We start from the raw sequence: 23,693 nt of genomic DNA, 5'->3' as shown, positions 1-23,693 counted from the left end.
TAGTGAGCCGCTGTGGTGAACAGTGACTTGACAGGGCTTTCCAGTCAGCTGGACTATAGACTTGAAATGTTAACCATACCTTTGCCTTGACAGATGCTGCTTGACCTGCTGATCTTTTTCAGCAGCTTATTTACAGGGTAGTTACTCCACACCCAGTGACATGGAACTGGTTTATTGTTACCATGGATTCCCCTCAGTCTTGTAACTGAACAATAACAGTTGTAGAATACACCTTCTGGTGTTACTTGGACGCGTCTTTAGTGATGAACCCGGGGTTGTAAGATGTTTTGGGTCTTTAATCATCAGACACCCTCGCCCGGGTGACCCAGCCGGGGGTGATCAGTCCCCCGCTTGTCTCCAAGTGGCACACTAGTCCACGGATTCCCCCCTCTGGATCCACAGCCACTGCGAGGCCTTTTCAGGAGCCTCCAGAATGTGCTCGGTGGCTCTTCTGTACTGCAGTCCTTCAACTCCAAGGAGTTTATGAGTCCGCTGTAATGAATGGCCAGCGAAGCCCCCGCACCCAACTTCGACTGGCTCACAGCGAGCTCTCCAGTCATTGCTCCAGCACTCTGCAACAAGATCTGTGTATTTAACCCTCTTGTGCTCGTTGGCCTCTTCAATCCTGTCTCCCCAGGGGACAGTAAGTTCCAGCAGGACCACTTGCTTTGTAGACTCCAATATTAACACTATGTCCGGGCGGAGCGGAGTAGCTGCGATGATCTCTGGGAACTTGAGCTGCCTCCCTAGGTCGACTTGGAGCTGCCAGTCTTGTGCAGTGGCAAGAAGCCCTCCCAAGGAGCTAGGCCAATGTTGAGCCTTTTCCCCCACTCCAATAAAGATGATGGCCTGTTTGGGAGTGTGCTGATTTTTGCTGTCTTGAATCGCTGTGCTGATTGCGTCCACCATACACCTTAGGACTTGGTCATGGCACCAGCGGTATCACCCTTCCCCAATGCCTTCGGGCAGCAACTGAGGATATGCTCCAAAGTGCCCCTCCTCTGGCACAGTTGGCAGGCTGGAGTGTTTGCCATGCCCCACCTGTGCAGGTTGTCCGGGCTTGGGAGAACGTCACAGACTGATTGGATGAGAAACTTGATGCACAATGGTTTGGCTCTCCAGAGCTCTGTCCAGGTGAACGTGCGAGGTTCCACACACTCTCATCTAGTCCAGACGCCCTGTTTGTACATGCCAACCATCCTGCTGTATCGTTCCTCCTCCACTTCTGCTCGTATCTCATCCTGAACCAGTTGACGCTTCTCCTTTCTGTCGGTTTTGTCGTAGTGCGGTTTGGGAAAACAACCCAGTCCTGCCCGCCCCACCGTCACAGAGGCCACCAAAACATTGTGCCGCAGTCAAGCCTCCGCTCTGTCAACAGCTTCCTGTGCCTGCCACTTCCTTCAGGTCTTTACGTGGATTCCTGCTGAAGAAACTTTAACATCAGAGGAGTCTTGGTACATCATAACCTCCCCGGCTCGAGTGATTTTGAATTCCTCTGATAGGCTGCTGATGGGGAGCTGCAGCTTGGTGGAATGCCCATATAGGGCAATGCTACTTAAGGTCCGAGTGAGCCCCAACCACCTCTGGAGAAACTGACTGATGAAAATATCTTGAGCAATTTCTCTATCTCGGTTGATGATTAAGTTTTTCTGTTGTTTTCTTAACCACTATAATCGTTATCAGTGTCCTGTAAAAGTTTAGTCGTTAGTTAGAGTTGAAGGTTAATTTGATCCACCATCAATAACTCTCTCTGAGACGTAAAGGCGAGATATCGGCTTTAATTGACTGGAAGAAGGAACCAGAAGGGAGTGACCATCATACTACGTCCTGGAGACTGAGGCCGAACATCAGGCCTCTGATTGCCTTTATACAGGGGCCTGTGGGAGGAGCCACAGGAGCAGTCAGCAGGGGGCGTGTCCAGACAGGCACATGGTTCACCACATAATTAAAGGCAACTTGTGACAAAGCTTAACAGGACAGTAATCATTTAACACTTCAAGTGGCTGGACATGCCTCTTGTCCCACCACACCCAGTTTTCTGACAATAGGATCCCTATGTCCAGCCCCATCCTTGGGTTAGCTGCTCTTAATATTTAACACGTCAACCCTTGTGCATTCTAATTATATTTCACAACTGTATATTATTAGCCAGCCGGTGGAGTAGTGGCATCCATACCAGAGTTCGAGGCGTGCGGGTTCAAATCCGAGGGTCAGCAATTTGCATGCTTCCCAGCTGTGCTGTGTTGAGTGTTGAGCTAGTAACTTGGTCTCATAAAAAACTGAAAAATACTAAAGAAATTCCAAAGATGCTGCTTGATGCCTCACAAGGCTTGGAAAGGAAAAACTATTATACAGTATATTAAATACAACATAGATCTATATTGTCATATCATTTGAGAAGTTGTTAATAAAAGTCATTTATTTCTTCCTGATGATATTCCCTTGCATCACACAAAGCTGGAAGAACTCAGCAAGTCAAGCAGCAACTATGGAGGGAAGTTTCAGGTTGAGACCCTTCATCAGAAAGAAAGAAGGAGAGGTAGCTAGTATAAAAAGGTGGGTAAGGGGTGGAGCCAGAGCTGACAAGTGATAGGTGGATCCAGGTGAGGTCATAGGATTATGAGGGTGGGTGAGAATGGGAAAGATGTCAGAAGCTGAATTGTGATAGGTGGAAATGACAAAGGGTTGAAGATGATGGAATTTGATTGGATAGGAAGGTGGAGCTTGAAATATGGGGGTAGGGAGGGGAACTGGTGGGCAGATGGAGAAATAGAGAGGGTAGAGGAGGAGTAAATGATAGAGGGTGATAGGGCTATATGGATCAGGAAGCAAGAGAACAAGGAAAATGGAACAGAGGAAGAACAGTAACTTTGTGAATTTGATGTTCTTACTGCAAGGTTGGATCAGTCCAGAAGGGATATGAGGTGCTGTTCCTCTCCTTCCATGGATGCAGCCTGACCCACAGTGTTCCTTCAGTGCTTGGTGAGTGGCTCCATATTCCGGCATCTACAGTTTCTTCTGTCTCCACCTTGCATTTTGCAATCTGGTTTCTGGAGTAGCAATTTATGATAATACAAATATGTTCATCTTCTTGAGGGAAAACAAGAAGAACTCAGTTGCAGTGCTATTAAACTTTATCACAAGTTGCCTTTAATTCACCTCAGTTCTCACCAATGACTGAGCTAGAATTCCTGATGTAGGATTTCCACACAAAACGTTATAGAATGCCTTTCAGCCAATGACGCTGCTTGATACTCTGAGTTCCTCCAGCAGATTCTTTGTTGCTACATGAGGAACTCAACAGATTCCTTTCACTGCATATACAGAGCCTCCCTCAAAAAGTGCTTCTTAGCAAAAAGAGAGACCAATCAGGATGCTCCCTCTCACTCTCGCTCTTCCTCTCCCTCTCAAAAAAATTAATTTCCGGGATATTGCATATAATTTGCGGGCATCAGGGAGCCGCTATCAATGTGCGGGACACTCCTGGAACTTCCGGGGGAGGTGGGATGCCTGGGTCAATCAGGCAGGGGATGCAGGTGAAGTTGGTGGTGTGGAAGGTAAATGCCGTGTTATCATTCCTTTCAAGAGGTCTAGAATACAAGAGCAAGGATGTGATACTGAGGCTTTATAAGGCATTAGTGAGGCCTCATCTTGAGTATTGTGAACAGTTTTGGGCCCCTCATCTTTGAAAAGATGTGCTGGCATTTGAGAGGATCCAGAGGAGGTTCATAAGGATGACTCCAGAAATGAAAGGGTTACTGTATAATATGAGGAACGTTTGATAGTCTGGGTCTGTACTCACAGGAATTCAGAAGGATGAAGGGAGATCTCATTGAAACCTTTCTCATGTTGAAAGGCCTAGAGAAAGTAGACGTGTAAAGGATGTTTTCCATGGTGGGAGAGTCTAGGACAAGAGGACACAGCCTCAGGATAGAGGGGCACCCTTTGAAGAAAGAGATGTGAAGAAATTTCTTTAGCCAAAGGGTGGTGAATTTGTGGAATTTGTTGTCACATGCAGCTGTGGAGGCCGGGTCGTTGGGTGTATTTAAGGCAGAGATTGATAGGTTCTTGATAGGACATGGCATCAAAGGTTATGGGAGGAAGGCTGGGAACTGGGGTTGAAGAGGAGAGGAAAAAGAAAGGATTAGCCATGATTGAATGGCAGAGCAGACTCGATGGGCCAGATGGCCTAATTCTGTTCCTATGTCTTATGGTCTTGTGTAGGGGAAATCCTACAAGAACCAGCAATGAGAGACTGACAAATTAATAAAGAGGGAGAAAACTGGCAGATGATATAAAAGCAATCAACAAGGGATTTTATGAATATATAAAATGGAAGAGGTAGCTGATGTAAATGTGGGACCGAGAGAGAGAGAGAGATTGGGGAATTAACATGGAAATGCTAGATAATGTAAATCAGTACTTTGCATTGGTCTTCACGTTGGATGACAAGGGTGTCAGATGGACTGAACCTGATTGTAGAAATGACTGCAGTGATAATGGAAATATTGGTTGAACTTTATTTTTAAATCTTTGAGTTCTGGGAAGAAACCAATGGATTGGAAAACTGTATGTATCCAAGATAAGAGGGAGTTTAAAAGCAGGCCTATTAGTTTAACACCCATTGTTGCCAAGATACTGGAGTATTATCAGAGGTCCAATGTCATCAAGCCAAGTAAATATGTTTTTTTGATAGGTAAAGTATATTTGACAAATTTGCCAGAGTCCTTCAGGGATGTCATAAAAAGAGTCTTTGGATTTTCAGAAGGCATTTGACAAAGTTGGTGCGCATGGGATTGAGGGAACACGCTGGTATGGACTGAAGCTTGTTTATCACACAGAAGACAGTGAATTGAAATTACCAAGACTTTTTAATTTTAAACTGGAAGAGTGTAACTAGTGGGAGTGCCCCAAGGATCAATGCTTGTCTCGAAGTTATCTATGATTAACCTAGTGGAGGAGGAGGAGGCAAAGTACATAGTTCACAGGCTTGCCAATAAGGACGGCATGCTTTGATGATATAGGACTCTGTAACACACATGTAAATGGACTGAGCGAGTGGAAACAAACTTGGCAAATGTTATTCGATGTGGGGGAATTGTAAGGCCATACATTTCACTAAGGGGAATATAAAAGTGAATATTATTTAAATAGAGAATGAACAAAATACTGAACTATAAGACCATAAGACATAAGAGCAGATTTACACCATTTGGCCCATCAAGTCTGCTCTGCCATTTCATCATTGCTGATCCAATTTTCCTCTCAGCCTCTCCCTGTGACTCTTCATACCCTGGCCAATCAAGAATCTATCAACCTCTGCCTTAAACATACATAAACACTTGGCTTCCACAAAGAATTCCACAGATTCACCACTCTCTGGCTAAAGAAATTCCTCCTCATCTCCGTTTTTAAATCATGCCCCTCTATTCTGAGGTACCTTGGTGTTCTTATGCCTAAAACTCAAAAATTTAGCAGGCAGGTGCAGCAAGTAGTTTGGAAAGCAAATGCCATATTGGTATTTATTGTAAGGGAGTTAACATTTAGAAATGGAAATGTACTGATAAAGCCAAGCCTGGAGGATTATGTACAGCTTTAATTCCTTTACTAAGGAATGGACATACTGGCGTTAAAGGTAGTCCAGAAGTCCAAAAGATATTCACTAGACTAATTACTGGCATGATAGTGTTGTCTTATCATTCAGTGATGAAAGAAAATATAGTTTGAAGTTGAGAAAGGAAGAGGAGTGATTTCATTAAAACTTAATACCATGAGAGGACAGGATGGGGTAAATACTGAGATGTTTTCACTTGGGAGAATATTGAATGCAACCCACAGTTACAAAACTAGGAGTGGTGATTTAAACCTGAGATGAACAGGAACAACTTCTTGCAGTGGGTATTAGGTCTCAGTAATTCTCTACCTGAAGGGTTATGGAGACTATGCCATCAGTGCAATTTGAGAAGTAGTATGAATGATGTATGAAAGATTGGGGAAGTGAAAGTGACAGAGAAAGTGAGTTGAGACCTGGTGTAGAACGGCTATGATTGTCTTGATAGGAATGGTAGATTTGAGGGGCTGAATGGCCTACTTCTGTTCTTTTCTTTTATTCTTATTTCAGTTGAACTGATGTAAATCCCTTATTCTTATGTATTTGAACTGTTCTGACAAAGGGTCTCGGCCTGAAACGTTGACAGCACTTCTTCCTATAGATGCTGCCTGGCCTGCTGCATTCCACAGCATTTTGTGTGTGTTGCTTGATGTAGATCCCAGCAGGAAGGTCCAATTCAGCAGATGCTGGATTAAACTGGAAGTGGTTGTTAATGTGATTTTCTTGAGTTAAGTTTGATTTTGGATCACATGGTGTTGAAGAAATGTGTCCAGCAGTCTAGTTCCTAGACAATCAATAGGAGTAGAGCCCAACTTCTCCCAGCATTCAATAGCTACCCAATGAGATCAATCATTTACAACTTTTGTCTCTGCACTTTCAGTTAGTTGCAAATGTATCCCCTGGGTCACCTCAGGCTCGCTCAGCTCGTTCTCGTCTAGGGGGAGCAGCCTTCAGCCCCGCCAAACTGGGTAATCAGCTGGTGTGGATGCTGTGTGATGTCCCCGCCCAAAAACAGACAGTACACCATAAGCGATTAAATGTTTATAAAGGTTACTATGACTAAGTAATTAATAACGATACAGTATATATGAAGAGAAAAAATAAAGAAAAGGCGCCAAACTTATCAAAGTCCAAACCACTTCGTGCACAACCGTTGGAGCTCAATTACTGAAGTCTTCTGGCCACCATTCGCTCCCCTCCGAACTCCTCGACTCACAGCTCAGGACCCTCCGAGTGGTCAACCAAGCACATCTAGCTTCATCCCCCTCTCTTCGGAGTACCTCCTGTCCTCGGACCCCCACTTGGGGTCCGTTCCTGGCCCAGCTTACAGCATTGCGTCCTCTCTCTCAACCCCCTCGCGCCGATCACCTGACCCATTTACACTAATACTGCATTAATGCAATTAATTCTCCCATCACTTCCTCCAGATTCCCCCACCTGAGGACAAGTTATGGTGGCTAGTTCATCGACCAACTTGCCCGTCTTTGGGATGAAGAAGGAAACCAAAGCATATGGCGGAAGCCAATGCGATCACAGGGAGAATGTCTGAATTCCCCACAGATAGTTACAAGGTCAGGATCGAACCCAAGTCTCTGGTGTTCTGATGCAGTAACTGTGCCAGCTGTGTCACTCTGCCACCTCTTGTTATGTCAGTATTCGCGCTGCCTCCAATTCCATTCTTGCTGACATAAAACCAAATTTCGTAGGTAATTGTCCTACACCTCACTGAGCTGTAGGCACCCACGTTGTCAATGTTGCCCCTCAGACAAATCCCACCTATGTCTCAGCCTGGTCACCTGCGCTCAGGATAATATATGGTAACCAAGTAACCACCAACCATCTTCTGAATGTGCCAGCAAGCTGGATTATCCAAGCAGGAAACTCCTCCAGTTACAGGGAGAACATGTAAACAACACTACAGTCACTGAAGCTACAAGGAAGCAGGAGACAAAAGAGACTACAGCTGCTGGATTCTGGAGCAACAATCAACCTGCTGGAGGAACTCAGTAGGCTGAGCGGTATCTGTAGAGGGAGATGGGTAGTCAATGTTTCTCCACGGATGCTGCTTGACCTGTTGAGTTTTTTCCGGCAGATTGATTCGTGCAAGGAAGCAGCACCATTCTCAGCACTACACTACTTTGCTAATGCTCAGAATACACCCATCTGTCCCATTTCCCCATTTACCTCTGTGCAACGTATTTTCTCTTTCAGATGCCCGTTAATTTCCCCCAGCTCTTCTGCAACCCATTCCTGTGAAATCTTTCTACTAGCCCGCACTACCATCAATTGCATCATCACAAAACAGCTATACTATGCTTGACTTTTTTCCCCTCCAACTTGAACTACATCAGTGACTTCGAGGTCTGAGAACCCTTCACAGCCTGGGCTTCTGATTAAGAGATCTTCAGAAGATCTGGTGACACTATTATTGCCAACATCAGTTCCAATCAACCCAAGTGAATCCTGACCCTGGATTCCATTGTCATCAATGCTGGTTCCTACAACTCTGGACACCTTCAGACTGCAAAATGCACGGCCCCCAGCTTCGGCTCCAGCCTGAGCCTTGACTGTCAGCACCTCCCAGCTGAGACTTTACTTGCTGCTGCTAGATGCCCAGTCTCCCCTTCCCCAGCCACCACTCTGCAACCCCATGTCTCTCAAGACCTAGCATCAGCGCTTGGGTTCTCGGAGGGTCCAACTTCCTCTCGCCCCACCTCCTTTGAACATCCCAAACTTCCTGTCAGCTCTGCCACCACCAGCGCAGATCCTAGCCGTGTCTTCATCATTCCCTTCAGCCTTCCTTCTCTGAGGCAGTACGTGAGTAAGAGCCTCATATTTGTCCCCCTTTGCCTGCACCTCGGTGAGTTCCACACCTGCCATGATGCAGAGCTCTTCTTCCATTGCCTCCATCTCCGAGCCCACTTTGGCAGGATTCCACTACCCACGCTGACGACCCCTTCTCTCAATCTCAACCCTTTTTCTCTTCATGGGCCCCTGCCCTGGATCTCTCATCTCGACTTGCAGATAGGTTATCAACCATTTTGACTTGAGCACTCCTCTATCCTCCTCGGACTATCCCCACTCTGAATGCACTGCCTCCACACTCTCTGCACCAATTCCACTGACCTCTATCTTGCTGAGGCCAGGCAACAACTTGCAGACACCTCCTCATTCCTACCTCTTAAAGAGGACTCCCACTCTGGGCCATCAGAAAACTGTTGCCGACACCATCACTGATTTCATCCACTCTGGAGAACTCCCAATCACTGCCGCCAGTTCCCTTACCCTGCACTGCTCTCTTCTGCCTCCCACCCAAGATCCACAAATCTGACTGTCCAGCTAGGCCCATTGTCTCTGCCTGCTCCTGCCCCACTGAACTCATTTTCTCATATCTCGATTCCATTCTATCCCCCCTTGGTTCCAACCAACACCCCTTCCTACCAACATCCACAACTCTCCTCATGCTCTCAATCTCTTCAGTAACTTCCAATTCCTTGTCCCTGACCACCTCATTTTCACTGTGGATGTTCTTCCCCTCACCTCACCTTTTTATTTTGGCATCTTCCCCCTTCCTTCTCAGTCTTGAAGAAGGGTCTCGGCCTGAAATGTCAACTGACTATTCATTTCCATAGATGCTGCCTGACCAGCCAAGTTCCTTCAGCATTTTGTGTGTGTTGCTTTGGATCTCTAGAATATGATGCAAATTCTATCTCTCCCAACCACACCTTCCTCCAAAACTTACCCAATCATGGACTCTAATCCATGCTCCAAATCTTCCATTATTCCACTCACCCAAGCATTACATTTAACCCTGACTCTAGACCTCCTTATAAACTTGTCACGTACCCCGTGACCAGGTTACCAAACCAGCAGAAATGGAACGATACGTTGGAGTCTGGTGGTACTGTAACTAAAGGTGTTTATTAGTAAACTAAGCAATACAGTATCAAAAAATGCAAATATACGTGTAAAACAGGTTAGCAAATATATATATACACAGAAGTGTGGTAAAAGGAATCAAAAACCAAGCTCCTCCAAAGTCTAGAGGTAAATGAATAGTCTTAGGAGATGATGAAAGTTCAGTTCAGTTTAGCTTAGGCCGAAGTAGTTGCTGGAGTAACGTTGGAGAGAGAGAGAGTGTGAGCGAGACATGAGCAGCTGCAGCAGGCAAACCTTCCGTTGTCTTCTTGTTCCGTTGTACTGATGTGGTCTTTTGGTTATGACCCCTCCATTCTCGGCTAGACCGTTCTTCTGTGGTGGACTCGTCACCCTGGCGTCAGTGGACACACACACAAGTCCCCACCAGTCCTGGCGTCACACTGTGAGCTTTGTGACCGATCTCCTGATTCGGTCCTCTAAGCCCTCACCTTCCTGTGGGTGCACAACACTCTTGCAGTGTCTCATGGCATGTCTGCCGGTGTCTCAGCAGACCCGTCTTTTATCTCCCCCTGACGGGGTATCAGCCATCCATCAACTGATCATGTCCATGTCCATCAAACTGGCCACTCCCTCCCATCTCAGCAGGCACCTGGCATCACTCTGCTGTGTCAGCAGAGATCCACACAAACAGGCCAAATGTCCTTGGCATTAAAGTTAACAATTAGCGAAGAAGCCATAATACTAAATCATCCATTTTAATTCTTGTCTCTCTTTCTCTCAGCCCGCCTCATTCTACTGACATTTTAAAGTGATTGTCCACAGAAAATATGAATCCTAGGGGTACATAACACCCCCACCTTTTAGTAACTTTTATGGGGCGTAAGAATTAAAACATGCATGCACATTACCGAGTCTAATATGGTATACAGATAGTCATTAGTTGACAGAGTAATACAGAGGATTTTTAAAACTAGCACCTGGATAAACAATCAGCAATTACATTGTTAGTTCCTTTTATATGTTTTATCTTCACATCAAATTCTTGTAATTAGTAATCGTTTATTCTTATCCTTCATGTTATTCAAAAATACTAATGGATTGTGGCTTTCATGCCGGACTAATGTAAACCTCAAAAGGTTGTAACGCCGGGTTAAGTGACAGTAATTCTTTTTCCACAGTGGAATAATTTCTCTGTTGCACATTGAACTTCCGAGAGAAATAAGCCACTGGGTGTTCAATTTCGTCTTTGTCTTTCTGCAGCAACACTGTCCCTGCAGCTTCGTCGCTAGCATCTGTTGCTAGAGAGAAGGGTTTTGAAAAGTCGGGCGCTTTTAACACAGGGTGGTGACACAGTATAGTTTTCAGCCTCTCAAAGGCTTCTTGGCAAGGTTTGCTCCACACAAACTTTTCATTCTTTTGCAAGAGCTTTGTAAGAGGGAGGGCAATATCCGCAAAGTCCTTACAAAACTTCCAATAGTACCCCACCATTCCCAGAAACCTTCTCAGTGCCCTCTTATCAGTCAGGACAGGAACTTCAAAAATAGCCTGTACTTTCACCTGCACAGGGGCCAGCTGCCCCTGTCCTACCACATACCCCAGGTATGTGACTGTAGCGTGGCTGAACTCACTTTCGGTGAGGTTCACTGTGAGATTGGCCTCAGACAGCCACTTAAACAGTTTTTCTACCAGCTTGCTTTCCTCCAAGGTCACTCTGTAGGGATGCTGCTTAATATCCTGGTCTGAATTTACAATGCATCATGCATTGCACACGTGCACAGACTTAGAATATCAGGGAATAAACCTTTATACTTATCAATTAAGCTCTTCAGTTGTTTTTGCTACTTTGACTGAAAATTCTTAATTTTTTTCATCAATATTTTCCAAAACATCAGACTTTCTGAGTCTTGTGAAAACTACAGGATGTTCAGTAAAATGAATTGGCACTCCAGTACTAGACATGACAATCTCCTCCGTTCTCATAACAGTACTCACTGGTGCAGGGTAGGAGTCATAATAACTCTTAATCACATTTTCATTCTGGTGATACAATATGCTTAGCTCTCAACCCTTTTAACTATCCCCTGGAATGTTCTCAATGTAAAGTTACTACCCTGGACAGATTGGATTCCTTTAGGTAGACCTACCAGTGTAGAAAATTTTATAAGGGCTTTTACCACAGTCTGGGCCTTGATGTTCCAGAGGGGCACCATTCCATGGAACCTAGACACAGCACACATGATGGTTAACAGAAACTCGTAGCCAGCTGCAGTCTTTGGCAATGGGCCCACACAATCCACTATGACCCTGGAAGATGGTTCACAAAGAACAGGTATCGGCCTAAATGGTACTGCTAGGATCACCTGATTATAGCTTTTCCTGCACCCTGACAGGTATGACAAGCCCTGCGCAAGTTCACAACATCCTTCCAGTAGAATCCCTTCTCACTTCCATTTACTGTCTTTTCCACTTCAAAGTGTCCACCTAAAGACATATTATAAGCCACATTTAAAATTTCAGCCCTGTAAACTTTCGGGACCATCACTTGATGTTCAATCGTCCAATCCTCATCTGCAAACTCAGTAGGTGGTCTCCACTTCCTCATCAATACCTCATCTTTCAGGTAATATCCTGCTGATCCTCTCCTCTTTTGTGAGAGCTGCCTCCTTTAACACAGTAATTTCAGAATCTCTACCTTACTCTGCTATAAATTCATCCGTTGACATCCTCCTTTCTCATTCACCTTACTCTCCATATCCTGCTGTAACATGAGAGGTAGAAAAGACTCTGACAAACTTCCATAAATTAAACTCCTGTCTCTGCTAACTGTGCCAGTATCTGTGCATGGGTTGCCAGCCATGAGCTTGCTCATTAGCCATTCTGCTGACTTAATTTCACCCTGGATAGGTGCCAATTTAATGTTTACCAAGCTCAACACCATCACTAAACTTATGAAAACTATGTTTACATTCTGGAAATTCCCAAATAAACCATCTAATCTGTTTCTTCGACTTTTACTTCGATTCGTCCCCATAGTAATGCAGACTGGTGGCCTCTCAAAATCAAAACAATCTTTTCTCCTCCCATTGTAATCTTGACCAACAGCTCTATGACCTTGCTTACTTTCAACTTCTAAAATAGAATCTAACAAGCTGACGAGTTTTCCAACAGATCATTGTCCTGCAAGCAGGGTCAAAGGTCGCAAAACCAGTCCAAACTTCACAAATTCTTTCTTTAAAAAACCAGACACAGCCCCGTTTCCACCATTGTCCATAACATTCACAACCCCATCCTTTAACTCATCACCAACTTTTAGAACACCGTCTAACACAAATAACTGAGAATCCTCAATTTCCACTGGCACCAAGGTTAACCCTTCATTCACCAAATCAAGTCCATCAGACACAAAAAAATTGCATTCCTTCCCAACCAAGTCAGACACCTCACACCTTAATAAGTTTCACCACAAGGTTCAGTACCCAGTGCATTCACAGGTACTTCAACAACCTGCACACAGGTGAACGGGACATCTGCCTTTTCTAGGCTTTCAATAGCAGTCCCAATTTCAAAATCCAAATTCCCCTGATCCTCCTAGTTATTCTCTGGGCAACTCCCATCCAGAGTAAACTCAACCTTGTGGGCTAAAACAACCTCGTCTGCCAACCCAGCAGACTCCCTCAAGGTAGTGGCATCCTTTTCATCTCAGAATGCCTTTTCATAATCGGGAACACATTTCTTATATTCATCATTTACAACCAGCTCTTTCAAGCTATATACATAATCAATTTCAAACACTGGACCTCCCACATGCAATATTCTTATCTTTTCTAGCTCAAACTGCCTTTCTTTCTCCCTTTCCTCTCACTGTTTTTCAGCTTCTTCTCTCTGCCTCCAGCATCCTTACTCAGAGCTCATGCTCCCTTTTCCTTTCCTCCTCCTCCATCCTTAATCTTTCCATCTGAAGCTGGAGCTCAACCCCACTGGGGTTATCCTCGGGAAACATCTCCCGCTCCTCTTTGGAAAACACCCCCTCAGATACATAGTGGTCAACTATGGCTCTCTGTGTCTCTGATTTCCTCATTGCTGGTTTCACTGTCGAGAGATTCAACCATTTCGTAATATTCAATAATTCCAACTTTCTGGGATCATCTAATGCCTCCAAAGTTGGTTCCCTTAGAAATTTGTCAATCTCCATCTCTGCTGTTTTCCTTTCTGGTTTTCCACCCAACCAGATCAGATAGGAGAATTTTACCCCGATCAATTCAACAACCTCCCAAGTTGGTAATCAAATCCCGGATGAACCCCCAATTTGTTACGTACCCCGTGACCGGGTTACCAAATCAGCAGAAATAGAATGATACGTTGGAGTCTGGTGATACTGAAAATAAAGGTGTTTAAGAGTAAACTAAGCAATACAGTATCAAAAATGTAAATATATATATACACAGAAGTGTGATGAAAGGAATCAAAAACCAAGCTCCTCCAAAGTCTAGAGGTAAATGAATAGTCTTAGGAGATGATGAAAGTTCAGTTCAGTTTAGCTTAGGCTGAAGTAGTTGCTGGAGTAATGTTGGAGAGGGAGAGAGAGAGTGTGAGCGAGACATGAGCAGCTGCAGCAGGCAAACCTTCCGTTGTCTTCTTGTTCCATTGTACTGATGTGGTCTTTTGGTTATGACCCCTCCATTCTCGGCTAGACCATTTTTCCGTGGTTGACTCATCACCCTGGCGTGAGTGGACACACACACACACACACACACACACACACAAGTCCCCACCGGTCCTGCCGTCACACTGTGAGCTTTGTGACCAATCTCCCGATTTGGTCCTCCACACCCCCACCTTCCTGTGGGTGCACAACACTCTTGCAGTGTCTTGTGGCATGTCTGCCGGTGTCTCAGCAGACCCGTCTTTTATCTCCCCCTGACGGGGTATCAGCCATCCATCAACTGATCATATCCATGTCCATCAAACTGGCCACTCCCTCCTGTCTCAGCAGGCACCTGGCATCACTCTGCTGTGTCAGAAGAGATCCACACAAACAGGCGTTAAAGTTCTTGGCATTAAAGTTAACAATTAGCGAAGAACCCATAATACTAAATCATCCATTTTAGTCCTTGTCGCTCTCTCTCCCATTTGTGTTGCATGACTCTCCCTCCCCCTCTGTTCTTCATCTCTCTCTTGTTAGCAGCATCGGTTCATGGGGGGGGGAGGGGTCAGTGTCCAAAAGCCAGGCCCATTCTACTGACATTTTAAAGTGATTGTCCACAGAAAAGATGAACCCTAGGGGTACATAACAAACTCCCTTCCTGACACTGAACATTATTAAATGCCCTGTCTACCCCTCTCACTCAGCCACTGTCCCTTCTTGCCAACCCAGCTGAGAGCCCAGGTCCCCCAGCCTGTGAGTTGATTGGCACTCTTTCCCTCTGCACGTGCTATTTTCCAATGTGTAGTGTCAGCACTAGCTCTGATCCCAGGTAGAACATTTCATCACATGGTTTTATACTGGGATTACCTTTTTAAAGCTTCGTGCCAAGTGTCATTGCAAAAATGGATAATAACTACCTTTGTTGGCAGAAATTAAACCCATAAAAGAAGATAAAAATGCTTGTGTGTCAATTTGGTTCAAACTTTGTGTTAGTCACTCTATAATGAAAGTGAACTGCAGATGAAGATTGCTTCCTGATAGGTGGTGTGTCTCAAAAGTCATTGTTGGGATGCCTGTTATGAGACTGAGGAATACAAGTACACTGTTCATTGAAGACCACATCACAGGGTAGAGTGGGTGATGAAGAACAAGCATTAAACATGCTGGCATTCATCAGCCAATGCATTGAGCATAGGAGTTAGGACATTATACTGCACTTTTATAAGTTGTTAGTGAGGCTGTGCTTGGAGTACTGTGTACAGTTTTGGTCTCCACCAACAGAATCAACAAATTCATTCGTAAGGTCAGTGACATTGTGAGTGTGGAACTGGACTCTCTGACGGTGGTGTCTGAAAAGAAGACGCTGTCCAAGTTGCATGCCATCCTGGACAATGTCTCCCATCCACTCCATAATGTATTGGTTAGGCACAAGAGTACATTCAGCCAGAGACTCATTCCACTGAGATGCAACACTGAACGTCATAGGAAGTCATTCCTGCCTGTGGCCATCAAACTTTACAACTCCTCCCTTGGAGTGTCAGACACCCTGAGCAAAGGCTGGTCCTGGACTTGGCATTGTTTACTTATTATTACTTAATTATTTATGGTTTTATATTGCTATATTTCAATAGTATCCTTGGTTGGTGTGACTGTAACAAAACTCAATTTCCCTCGGGATCAATAAAGTCTGTCTGTCTGTCTGTCTCCAGTTATAGGAAAGACAATGCTAAAGTGGAAAGAGTGAAGAAAAAAGTTATGAAGGTGTTGCCAGGTTGAGAGAGCCGGAGTTACAGGGGCAAGTTGGCAAGTCTATGTCTTTATTCTTTGAGACGTGGAGAACTAAGTGGCTGAGGCAGGTACAACAGTATCATTTAAGAAGCACTTGAACAGGTACGGGGAGGGGATGAGCTTGGAGGGATGTGGGCAAAATACAAGAAATCTTGACTACCTGCTGGACAACGTAGTTGGTACGGGTTGATTGGACCAAAGGGCCTGTACTTGTGCTGTGTTGCTCTATGACTCTATGCCATGACCTGGTTAATAAGTTAATATGTTGGTTGAATTTGGGAGAAGCATAATGAACAGATCACAGAAAAAGCAGGATTTCTCAGTGGCCACCCATTTCAATTCTACTTCCCATTCCCATTCTGATATGTCAGTCCATAACCTCCTCTCCTGCCACAATAAGACAACACCTTATACTTCGTCTGGGTAGCCTCCAACCTGAATCCATGAATATCAATTTCTCCTAGTGAGCAAATTCCCCACCTCCCTACACCCCACTTTAACTCCTTACCTCTTCTGACCTGCCTATCACCGCCCACGCTGGATCCACTCCTCCTTCCCTTTTTCCTATGGTCCACTCTCCTCTCCTATCAGACTCCTTCTTCTCCAGCCCTTGAACTTCACTGATCACCTTCCAGCCAGCTTCCTTGCGCTCACTCTCACCTTTTTATTTTGGCATCTTTCCCCTTCTTACTCAGTCTTGAAGAAGGGTCTTGGCCCGAAATGCCAACTGTCCACTCATTTCCATAGATGCTGCCTGACCAGCTGAGTTCCTCCAGCATTTTGTGTGTGTTGCTTTGGATCTCTAGAAGATGTTGCAATTTCTATTTCTCCCAACCACACTCTCCTCCAAAACTTACACAATCATGGGCTCCTATCCAGCTCCAAATCTTCCATTATTCCACTCACCCAACCACTCTATTTAACCCTGACTCCAGTCCTCCTTGTAAACTCCCTTCCTGACACTGAACATTATTCAATGTCCTATCTTTCCCTCTCACTCAGCCACTCTCCTCTCTTGCCGACCCATCTCAACCTATGAGTTGTTTGGCACTGTCTCCCACTGCACCCCTACTTTCCTATGTGCCAGTAACAGCACTGGCTCTGATCCCAGGTGGAACATTTCATCCCATAGTTTTATGGTGTGAACATCCACATCCTTTAAGTTTCCTGCCAAAAATCATTGCAAAAATGGGTAATAATTACCTTTGCTGGCAGAAATCAACCCCTTAAATGATAAAAATGCACGCGCGTCAATTTGGTTCAAACTTTGTGTTAGTCACTCTATAACAAAAGTGGAATGGAGATAAAGTCTAAACCAAAGACAACATACCACAACCATTTATCTAATCTCTGCCTTTCTTCAACATCAGATTTTCATGTTTCCCTTTCACTTCTGTGCTTTCCCATTAAATCCTGTGCCTTCTGGCATCCTTGGCTTGCATTCATTACCAAAATGGCTGCACTTCAGTTGATCAACATGAACTTGTGAAGGTCATACTGAAGAATTATGCAGGAAAATATCCACAAATGTTATTTCTGTGCAATTCCACAAGACTATTTATAATGTCCACCTCAAAAGGCTGTTAAGTTGAAACCCTGTGGAACTGAAGATGAACTAGTGTTTGTTTCAGAAAGGTTGCAAGAACAAGCCAGGGGACTACAGACAAGTCAGATTGACTTCAATAATAGGAAAGTTAGAACTTAGAACATAGAAATTTACAGCATATTACAGGCCCTTTAGCCCACAATGTTGTGCCAGCCATGTAAACTACACCAAAGACTGCTAAGAATTACCCCAGGCATAGTCCTTTATTTTTTTAAGCTCCATGTACCTATCTAAGAGGCTCTTAAAAGACCCTATTGTATCCGCTTCCACCACCGCTACTGGCAGTGCATTTCACACACTCAGCACTCTCAGTGTAAAAAAACTTACCCCTGACATCCCATCAATACCTATTTCCAAGCACCTTAAAACTATGCCCCCTTGTGTTAGCCATTTCAGCCCTAGGAAAAAGCCTCTGGCTATCCACATGATCAATGCCCTTCATCATCTTACACTCCTCTATCAGGTCACCTCTCATCCTCCATCGCTCCAATGAGGCAAGGCCAAGTACTCTCAAATTATTCTCATAAGGTACGCCCTCCAAATGAGGCAGCATTCTTGTAAATCTCCTCTGTACTCTCTCTATAGTATCCACATCCTTACTGTAGTGTGGTGAACAGTCCAAGTGGGGACTGACCAAGGTCTTATATAGCCATAACATTACCTCACAATCCCATGGTTGATGAATTCCAATACACCATTCGCCTTCTTAACAACACTGTCGACCTGCACAGCAGCTTTGAGTATCCTATCAACACAGACTCTAAGACTTCTCAGATCCTCCACACTGCCAAGAGTCTTATATTCTGTTTTCAAATTGGACCTACCAAAATGAACCATTTCACATTTATCTGGGTTGAAGCCCACCTGCCACTTCTCAGTCCACTTCTGCATCTTATCGATTTCCGGCTGTAGCCTCTGACAACCCTCCAGACTATCCACAAACACCACCAACTTCTGTGTCATCAGCAAACTTACTAACCCACTCTTCTACTTCTTCATTCAGGTCATTTATAAAAATCACAAAGAGAAGGTGTCCCAGAACAGTCACCCACCTCCATGCAGAACACGAACCATCTACAACCACCCTTTGCCCACCTTTGCAAAGTTAATGGAAGAAATTCTGAAAGATAGGATCTACCAGTACTTGCAGGGACAAAGTTTGATTTGGAGGAGACAGCATGGCTTAATGCATAGAAGATCATGTTTGATGAATTATTTAGGGCTTTTATCTTGAAGGGGTAAACAGAAGGGTAGATGAGGGTTGACCATTAAACTATTGGAACAGAATTTGGCCATTCAGCCCATTGAACCTGCTCCAGTAGGGCAGAGTATATTGGGTATCTGGATTTTGGAAGACTTTTGACAAGGTCCCGCATGACAAGCTGATCTGGAAGGTTAAGTTCCTTGGAATCCAGAAAGAGCTAATTAGGTGATTCAAAATTCTCTCAGTTGTGGTGGAAGATGGTTTCCTGCAATGCAGGACAGTGATAAGTGGTGTGCCTCTAGAGTCGCTGTTGGGATCCCTGTTATTACGTGGTTTGGATGCAATTGATTGCACAAGATTCAGTAAGTTTTCAGATGGAATGAAATTACGTGCTGTTGAGGATGAAGATTATCATCATAAATGATGGGGGGTCTTTATCAGTCAACAAATTGAGCCAAAAAGTGGTGAATGAATTGCAATACAGAGAAGTGTGATGTGATGCATTTAGAAAAATCAACTCAGCATAGAGCTTTTACTATGAATGGTAGGACTCTACAGAGTGTTCTGAAGCTGAGAGACATAGGAAAACCACATCGCAGGGCAGAGAGGGTGATGAAGAACAGGCATTTAACACTCTGACAGTCATCAGTCAATGCACTTGGCATAGGAATTAGGACATTAAATTGCAGTTTTAATAAGTTGTTAGTGAGGCCATGTCTGGTGTACCATGTACGATTTTAGTCTCTAGTTCCAGGAAAGACATTGCTGAAGTGGAAAGTGTGAGGAAAAAAATGATGAAGATGTTGCCAGGTCAAAAGAGCTGGAGTTATGGGGCAAGTTGGCAAGGCTATGTCTTTATTCGTTGAAGCATGGAGAAAAGAGGGGCGACTTCAAGAAATTTTTCAAGTTATGAGAGACATAGGCAAGGTGGATGATAACAGCCTTGTCCTCAGTGCAGGGAAGTGTAAAACTAGGAGGCATAAATTTAGGATGTGAGAGGAAAGATTTAAAAGCAACCTGAGGGGCAACTTTTTCATGCAGAGAGTCCACGGAATGGGCTGTCAGAGGAAGTGGTTGAGGCAGGTACAACAGTATCATTTAAGAAGCACTTGAACAGGTACGGGGAGGGGATGAGCTTGGAGGTATGTGGGCCAATTGCAAGAAATTTTGACTATCTGCTGGTCAACATAGTTGGTATGGGTTGATTGGACTGAAGTATGTGTATTTGTGCTGTGTTATCCCATGATATGGCCTGGTTAATAAGTTGGTTGAGTTTGGGGAAGGATGATGAACAGATCTCCAGAAAAAGCAGGATTTTCCACTGGCCACCCATTGTAATTCTACTTCCCATTTCCATTCCAACATGTCTGTCCATGGCATCCTTTACTGTCGTGATGATATCACTCCCAGGTTGGAGAAGCAAGACAGGCTATTCTGTCTGGATAGTCTCCAACATGATAGGATGAACATTGATTTCTCAATCTTCCAGTAATTGCCCCCCCTTCTCCATTCCCCCATTCCCATTTCCCTCTCTCATCTTATCTCCTTACCTGCCCATCACCCCCTCTGGTGCTACTCTCCCTTCCCTTTCTTCCATGATCTTCTACCCTTTCCTAACAGCGATCCCTCATCTCCAGCCCTTTATATCTTTCAGCATTCAACTTCTCTGCTCTTCATTTCACCCCTCTCCTGGTTTCATCTATCACCTACTACCTTGTTCTTCCCCCTCCTCTCCCCCCACCTTCTTGCTCTAACTTCACAACTTTTTTGTCCAGTCCGAATGAAGGGTCATGGCCCAAAATGTCACCTGTTTATTCTTTTTCATAGATGCTGCTTGACCTGCTGAGTTCTTCCAGCATTTTGAGAGTGGTGTCAGGCTCTGATTACCAATGCCCATAGTGATCTGTGATTGGTCCACAGTTAGTTCCTGCCTTGATTCGGTTGATGTGATAGAGTCTGAAGTTAGTTTGATTCAAGTTAAGGTTGCACATTTGCTCTTGGATGATGCGCACATTTAGTTTTGTACTTCATTGCAATACTGACACAACTGACATATTTCAGTAGTATTTCAAGCTCTTACATTTCTGTAACAACAGTTTTTATTTGACATAAAAGCAGAGCATTTTAAAGATCAGCTTAAAATAGCACGCTTTTTTAGACAATACAGATATGCCACTTTGCAAAGTTTTTAATAGGTGCAACGTGGTGTATAAACCAGTTTTGTCTTGATTGATAACATGAGTTTGCAATGGAAATAAAGACATAGCTTTAAAAGCATAAACCTTTTCCCTTTATATTCCATGTTTGTGCTTGAATCCAAGTTCTTCTCATGTTTCCTTTCTTACCATTAGACAGTTACCCAGGAGCCTAAATTCTTCATTGCAGTGTCACAACCTGGCATGTGGCTTAGTATGGAGCGAGACCTCAATACGTTAACGTGAAAAGAGCAAGGCAATGTAAGTACTACTCTGTTTTTATGTAATTGAAGGGTAAATTTGTTTACAGGGTTTCAAATTCATTAAAAAAATTTGCTTTTGGTTTGCATAGCTTGGAACCAAATCACATTGTTTAAACTTGTTGCTGCCAACTGAGCTGAATGCTTGATCCACATTTGCATTAACACGTCACACCTGAGTTACCTGCTTCCGCTCCTGCCTCAGTGCATCCATAGATTTATTGCCATTAGTCAAACACTGTATAATTCAGTCACCTTAACTTCAATTCTGGAAAATTCAAGTCATTCAAAAATTCTGTTGCTTGCGTTGCAGTTCATGCCAATTACTTGAAGGCTGAAGCTAGACCCCAGTTCCTGACCTTACCCTGCTATACTTCTGTCATTTACTTCAGCAGTATAAAATAATTTATTTTATTAGATAATTAACGGTTTATTTGTTCTAGCCACAGCATTTCCAAACTAATTCACTCCACCTTTGTTGTCCATGCCTTCAGCTATCAAGACTCAAAGTTCTGATACTTACTCTCTAAACTTGTCTCTCTGACCGAGTCTTCCGCCATGTTATAACTTTTGCGGTTCAATATCATTGCTTTCAGATAGGTTAAGAGAGTTGTCCATGGAGGCCATTGTTGCTATTGCTGTTAGACCACTTCCTCCCCCACCCCCCAGTACACCCACTTCTTGAAACCTATGAGGAAATCTTCAACAGTTAAATGAATTTTCATTAACTGAGGCACCAACTGTCGAATTGCAGAATACATTTAAACCTTTATACATAATTGCACATGATTTGACTTTCTGATTCCAAGCACTTCACCTTAAGAGGAAAATTAAAGTTTTGACCAGGATACAGAGCAGATTTAGTGAGATGGTCCCAGGAAAGAAAGACTTTGGTTACCCAGGGAGCCTGGAGAAATGGAGTTGTACATTTTGCAGCATAGAAAGTTAATTGGGGGATTAGCAGAAGAATTAGAAACCAAAGGATGTAGCTGGCAATTGTGAACGCAGCCCAGTCCATCAAACAAACCAGTCTCCCCTCTACTGGCTCTGTCTATACTTCTTACTGTCTTGGAAAAGCAGGACCCCTCCTATACCCATAGTATCTCATTCTCTCATCCACCATCCCCCCTCCCCCCCATTGGGCAGAAGATACAAATGCTTGAGAACATGTACGACCAGGCTCAAGGACAGTTCCCATCTTACTGTTAGTCCCACTTATATGCTAAAGATGATCAGCCTATCTAACTAGTCATGGCAAATCAAGAACTAAATGGCACAGGTTTAAGATGAGAGGGGAAAGATTTAATAGGAATTTGAGGGGCAACTTTTTCATTTGTGTAGAGTGAACTGCCAGAGGAAGTGGTTGAGGAAGTACATGAACAATATTGAAAGTGTTACATTGACAGGAGTGATTGAGAGCAGGGGTTTCGAAACTTTTTTTATAATATAGACGCTAATGATTAATCGAGGCGTCTGTGAACCCCTGGTTGGGAACCCCTGGTTTAGAGGGATATGGGCCAAATGTGGGCAAATGGACATTCTGGGAGGCATGGACAAAGTATTTCCCCTCAGTTCATTAATAAATCTCTCCCCTCTCGTCTTAAGTCCCTTTGCCTACCCTTGCACTTTCTCTGTAAGCACAATCCTATCTTCTGCATTCTGATTGTTTTCCCTTTGGCACATTTTCGATATGTGGAATGATCTGAAGGTTGGCATGCAAAATCTTTCACTATCCCAATACATGTGTCAATATAAAACAATTAGTTCTGCTGTTCAGATCTTGAGTGCTCTATTTCTGCATGACTCTACAATCCAACTGAACATGGGAGCAGATTTCAGGGGCTTTATTGTTTCCATCTACTCCTATTTCTCACGTTCTTAATTATTTAAAACCAAAAAGAAATTAGTTTCTCTCTCTGTGCTCTATCACACTCCCTGCCTCTGCAAATGCTTGTGTTACATCTTTCAGTCCCAAGTCAGCTTTCCTTTCCCAAGGCAGTCCTCGGGAAGTGTGATTGAGCTCAGCATCCTGGAATTAGAAAATACCAAGATCACAATCCTGGAATTTGGGAAGACCGAGCTCATAGTCATGAATTAGGGAATGCCAGACCTGCTCCCAATTTCCAAGGGATGATGTGAACCCCCGTCAGTGAGGTTCACATCAATGGGAAAGCCAATGGAAGGAGCAAAATAATTGAAAAAAGCCAAGGACAAATGTTACAGCTGAAGTTCTGCAGAGCACCAAACTCAAGGTGCAAATGTGAATTAGTCTAGCTGAAAGAAATTGCCATTTAAAGCCTTAAACTTATTTTTTTTTAAAACTTCAGCTCAGTTAGCAAGCAAGACAAAGATGTATTTTCTATTAGAGGCACCCTGTGATTGGACAGATTATCTATCAATCCCTGTCAATGTGCGCTATGTGTTCTGAAACTCTTAACTGGGCTCTGGGAAAAGGGAACACTTGCTTGCCAGCCACGTAGACTTCCGACATGTTCCGGTCATCTC

The 23,693-nt window shown here is 44.0% G+C and overlaps 2 protein-coding genes across 9 annotated transcripts in view; one reads left to right on the top strand and one right to left on the bottom strand.

Moving 5' to 3' along the window:
• LOC132396818 (putative uncharacterized protein MYH16) overlaps positions 1-21,875 on the top strand; it is a 27,617-nt gene extending 5,742 nt beyond the window's left edge. For 3 of the 8 annotated variants that reach the window (XR_009513143.1, XR_009513142.1, XM_059974777.1), the window contains exons 2-3: positions 2,898-2,982; positions 21,085-21,875. Coding sequence is in view for 2 of the 8 variants with exons in the window: in XM_059974777.1 (XP_059830760.1) it covers positions 2,898-2,958 (61 nt within the window). In the remaining 6 variants the exon portion in view is untranslated. Of the gene's footprint in view, positions 1-2,897; positions 2,983-7,038; positions 7,183-15,844; positions 15,934-21,084 lie in introns of those variants that run through there. The other 5 variants (XR_009513138.1, XR_009513140.1, XR_009513139.1 and 2 more) reach the window with 5 other exon arrangements.
• The window catches only part of gda (guanine deaminase), a 65,617-nt gene continuing 62,721 nt past the window's right edge, over positions 20,798-23,693 (bottom strand). Inside the window, exon 14 of the mRNA XM_059974774.1 lies at positions 20,798-23,693. Within this exon, the coding sequence (XP_059830757.1) occupies positions 23,584-23,693 (110 nt within the window). The 3' untranslated portion in view covers positions 20,798-23,583.

This window comes from Hypanus sabinus, chromosome 7 (genome assembly GCF_030144855.1).
Source record: "Hypanus sabinus isolate sHypSab1 chromosome 7, sHypSab1.hap1, whole genome shotgun sequence".
Lineage (NCBI taxonomy): Eukaryota > Metazoa > Chordata > Chondrichthyes > Myliobatiformes > Dasyatidae > Hypanus > Hypanus sabinus.
The sequence above is the reverse complement of the archived record's forward strand: the minus strand, read 5'-3'. Positions and strand labels throughout refer to the sequence as shown.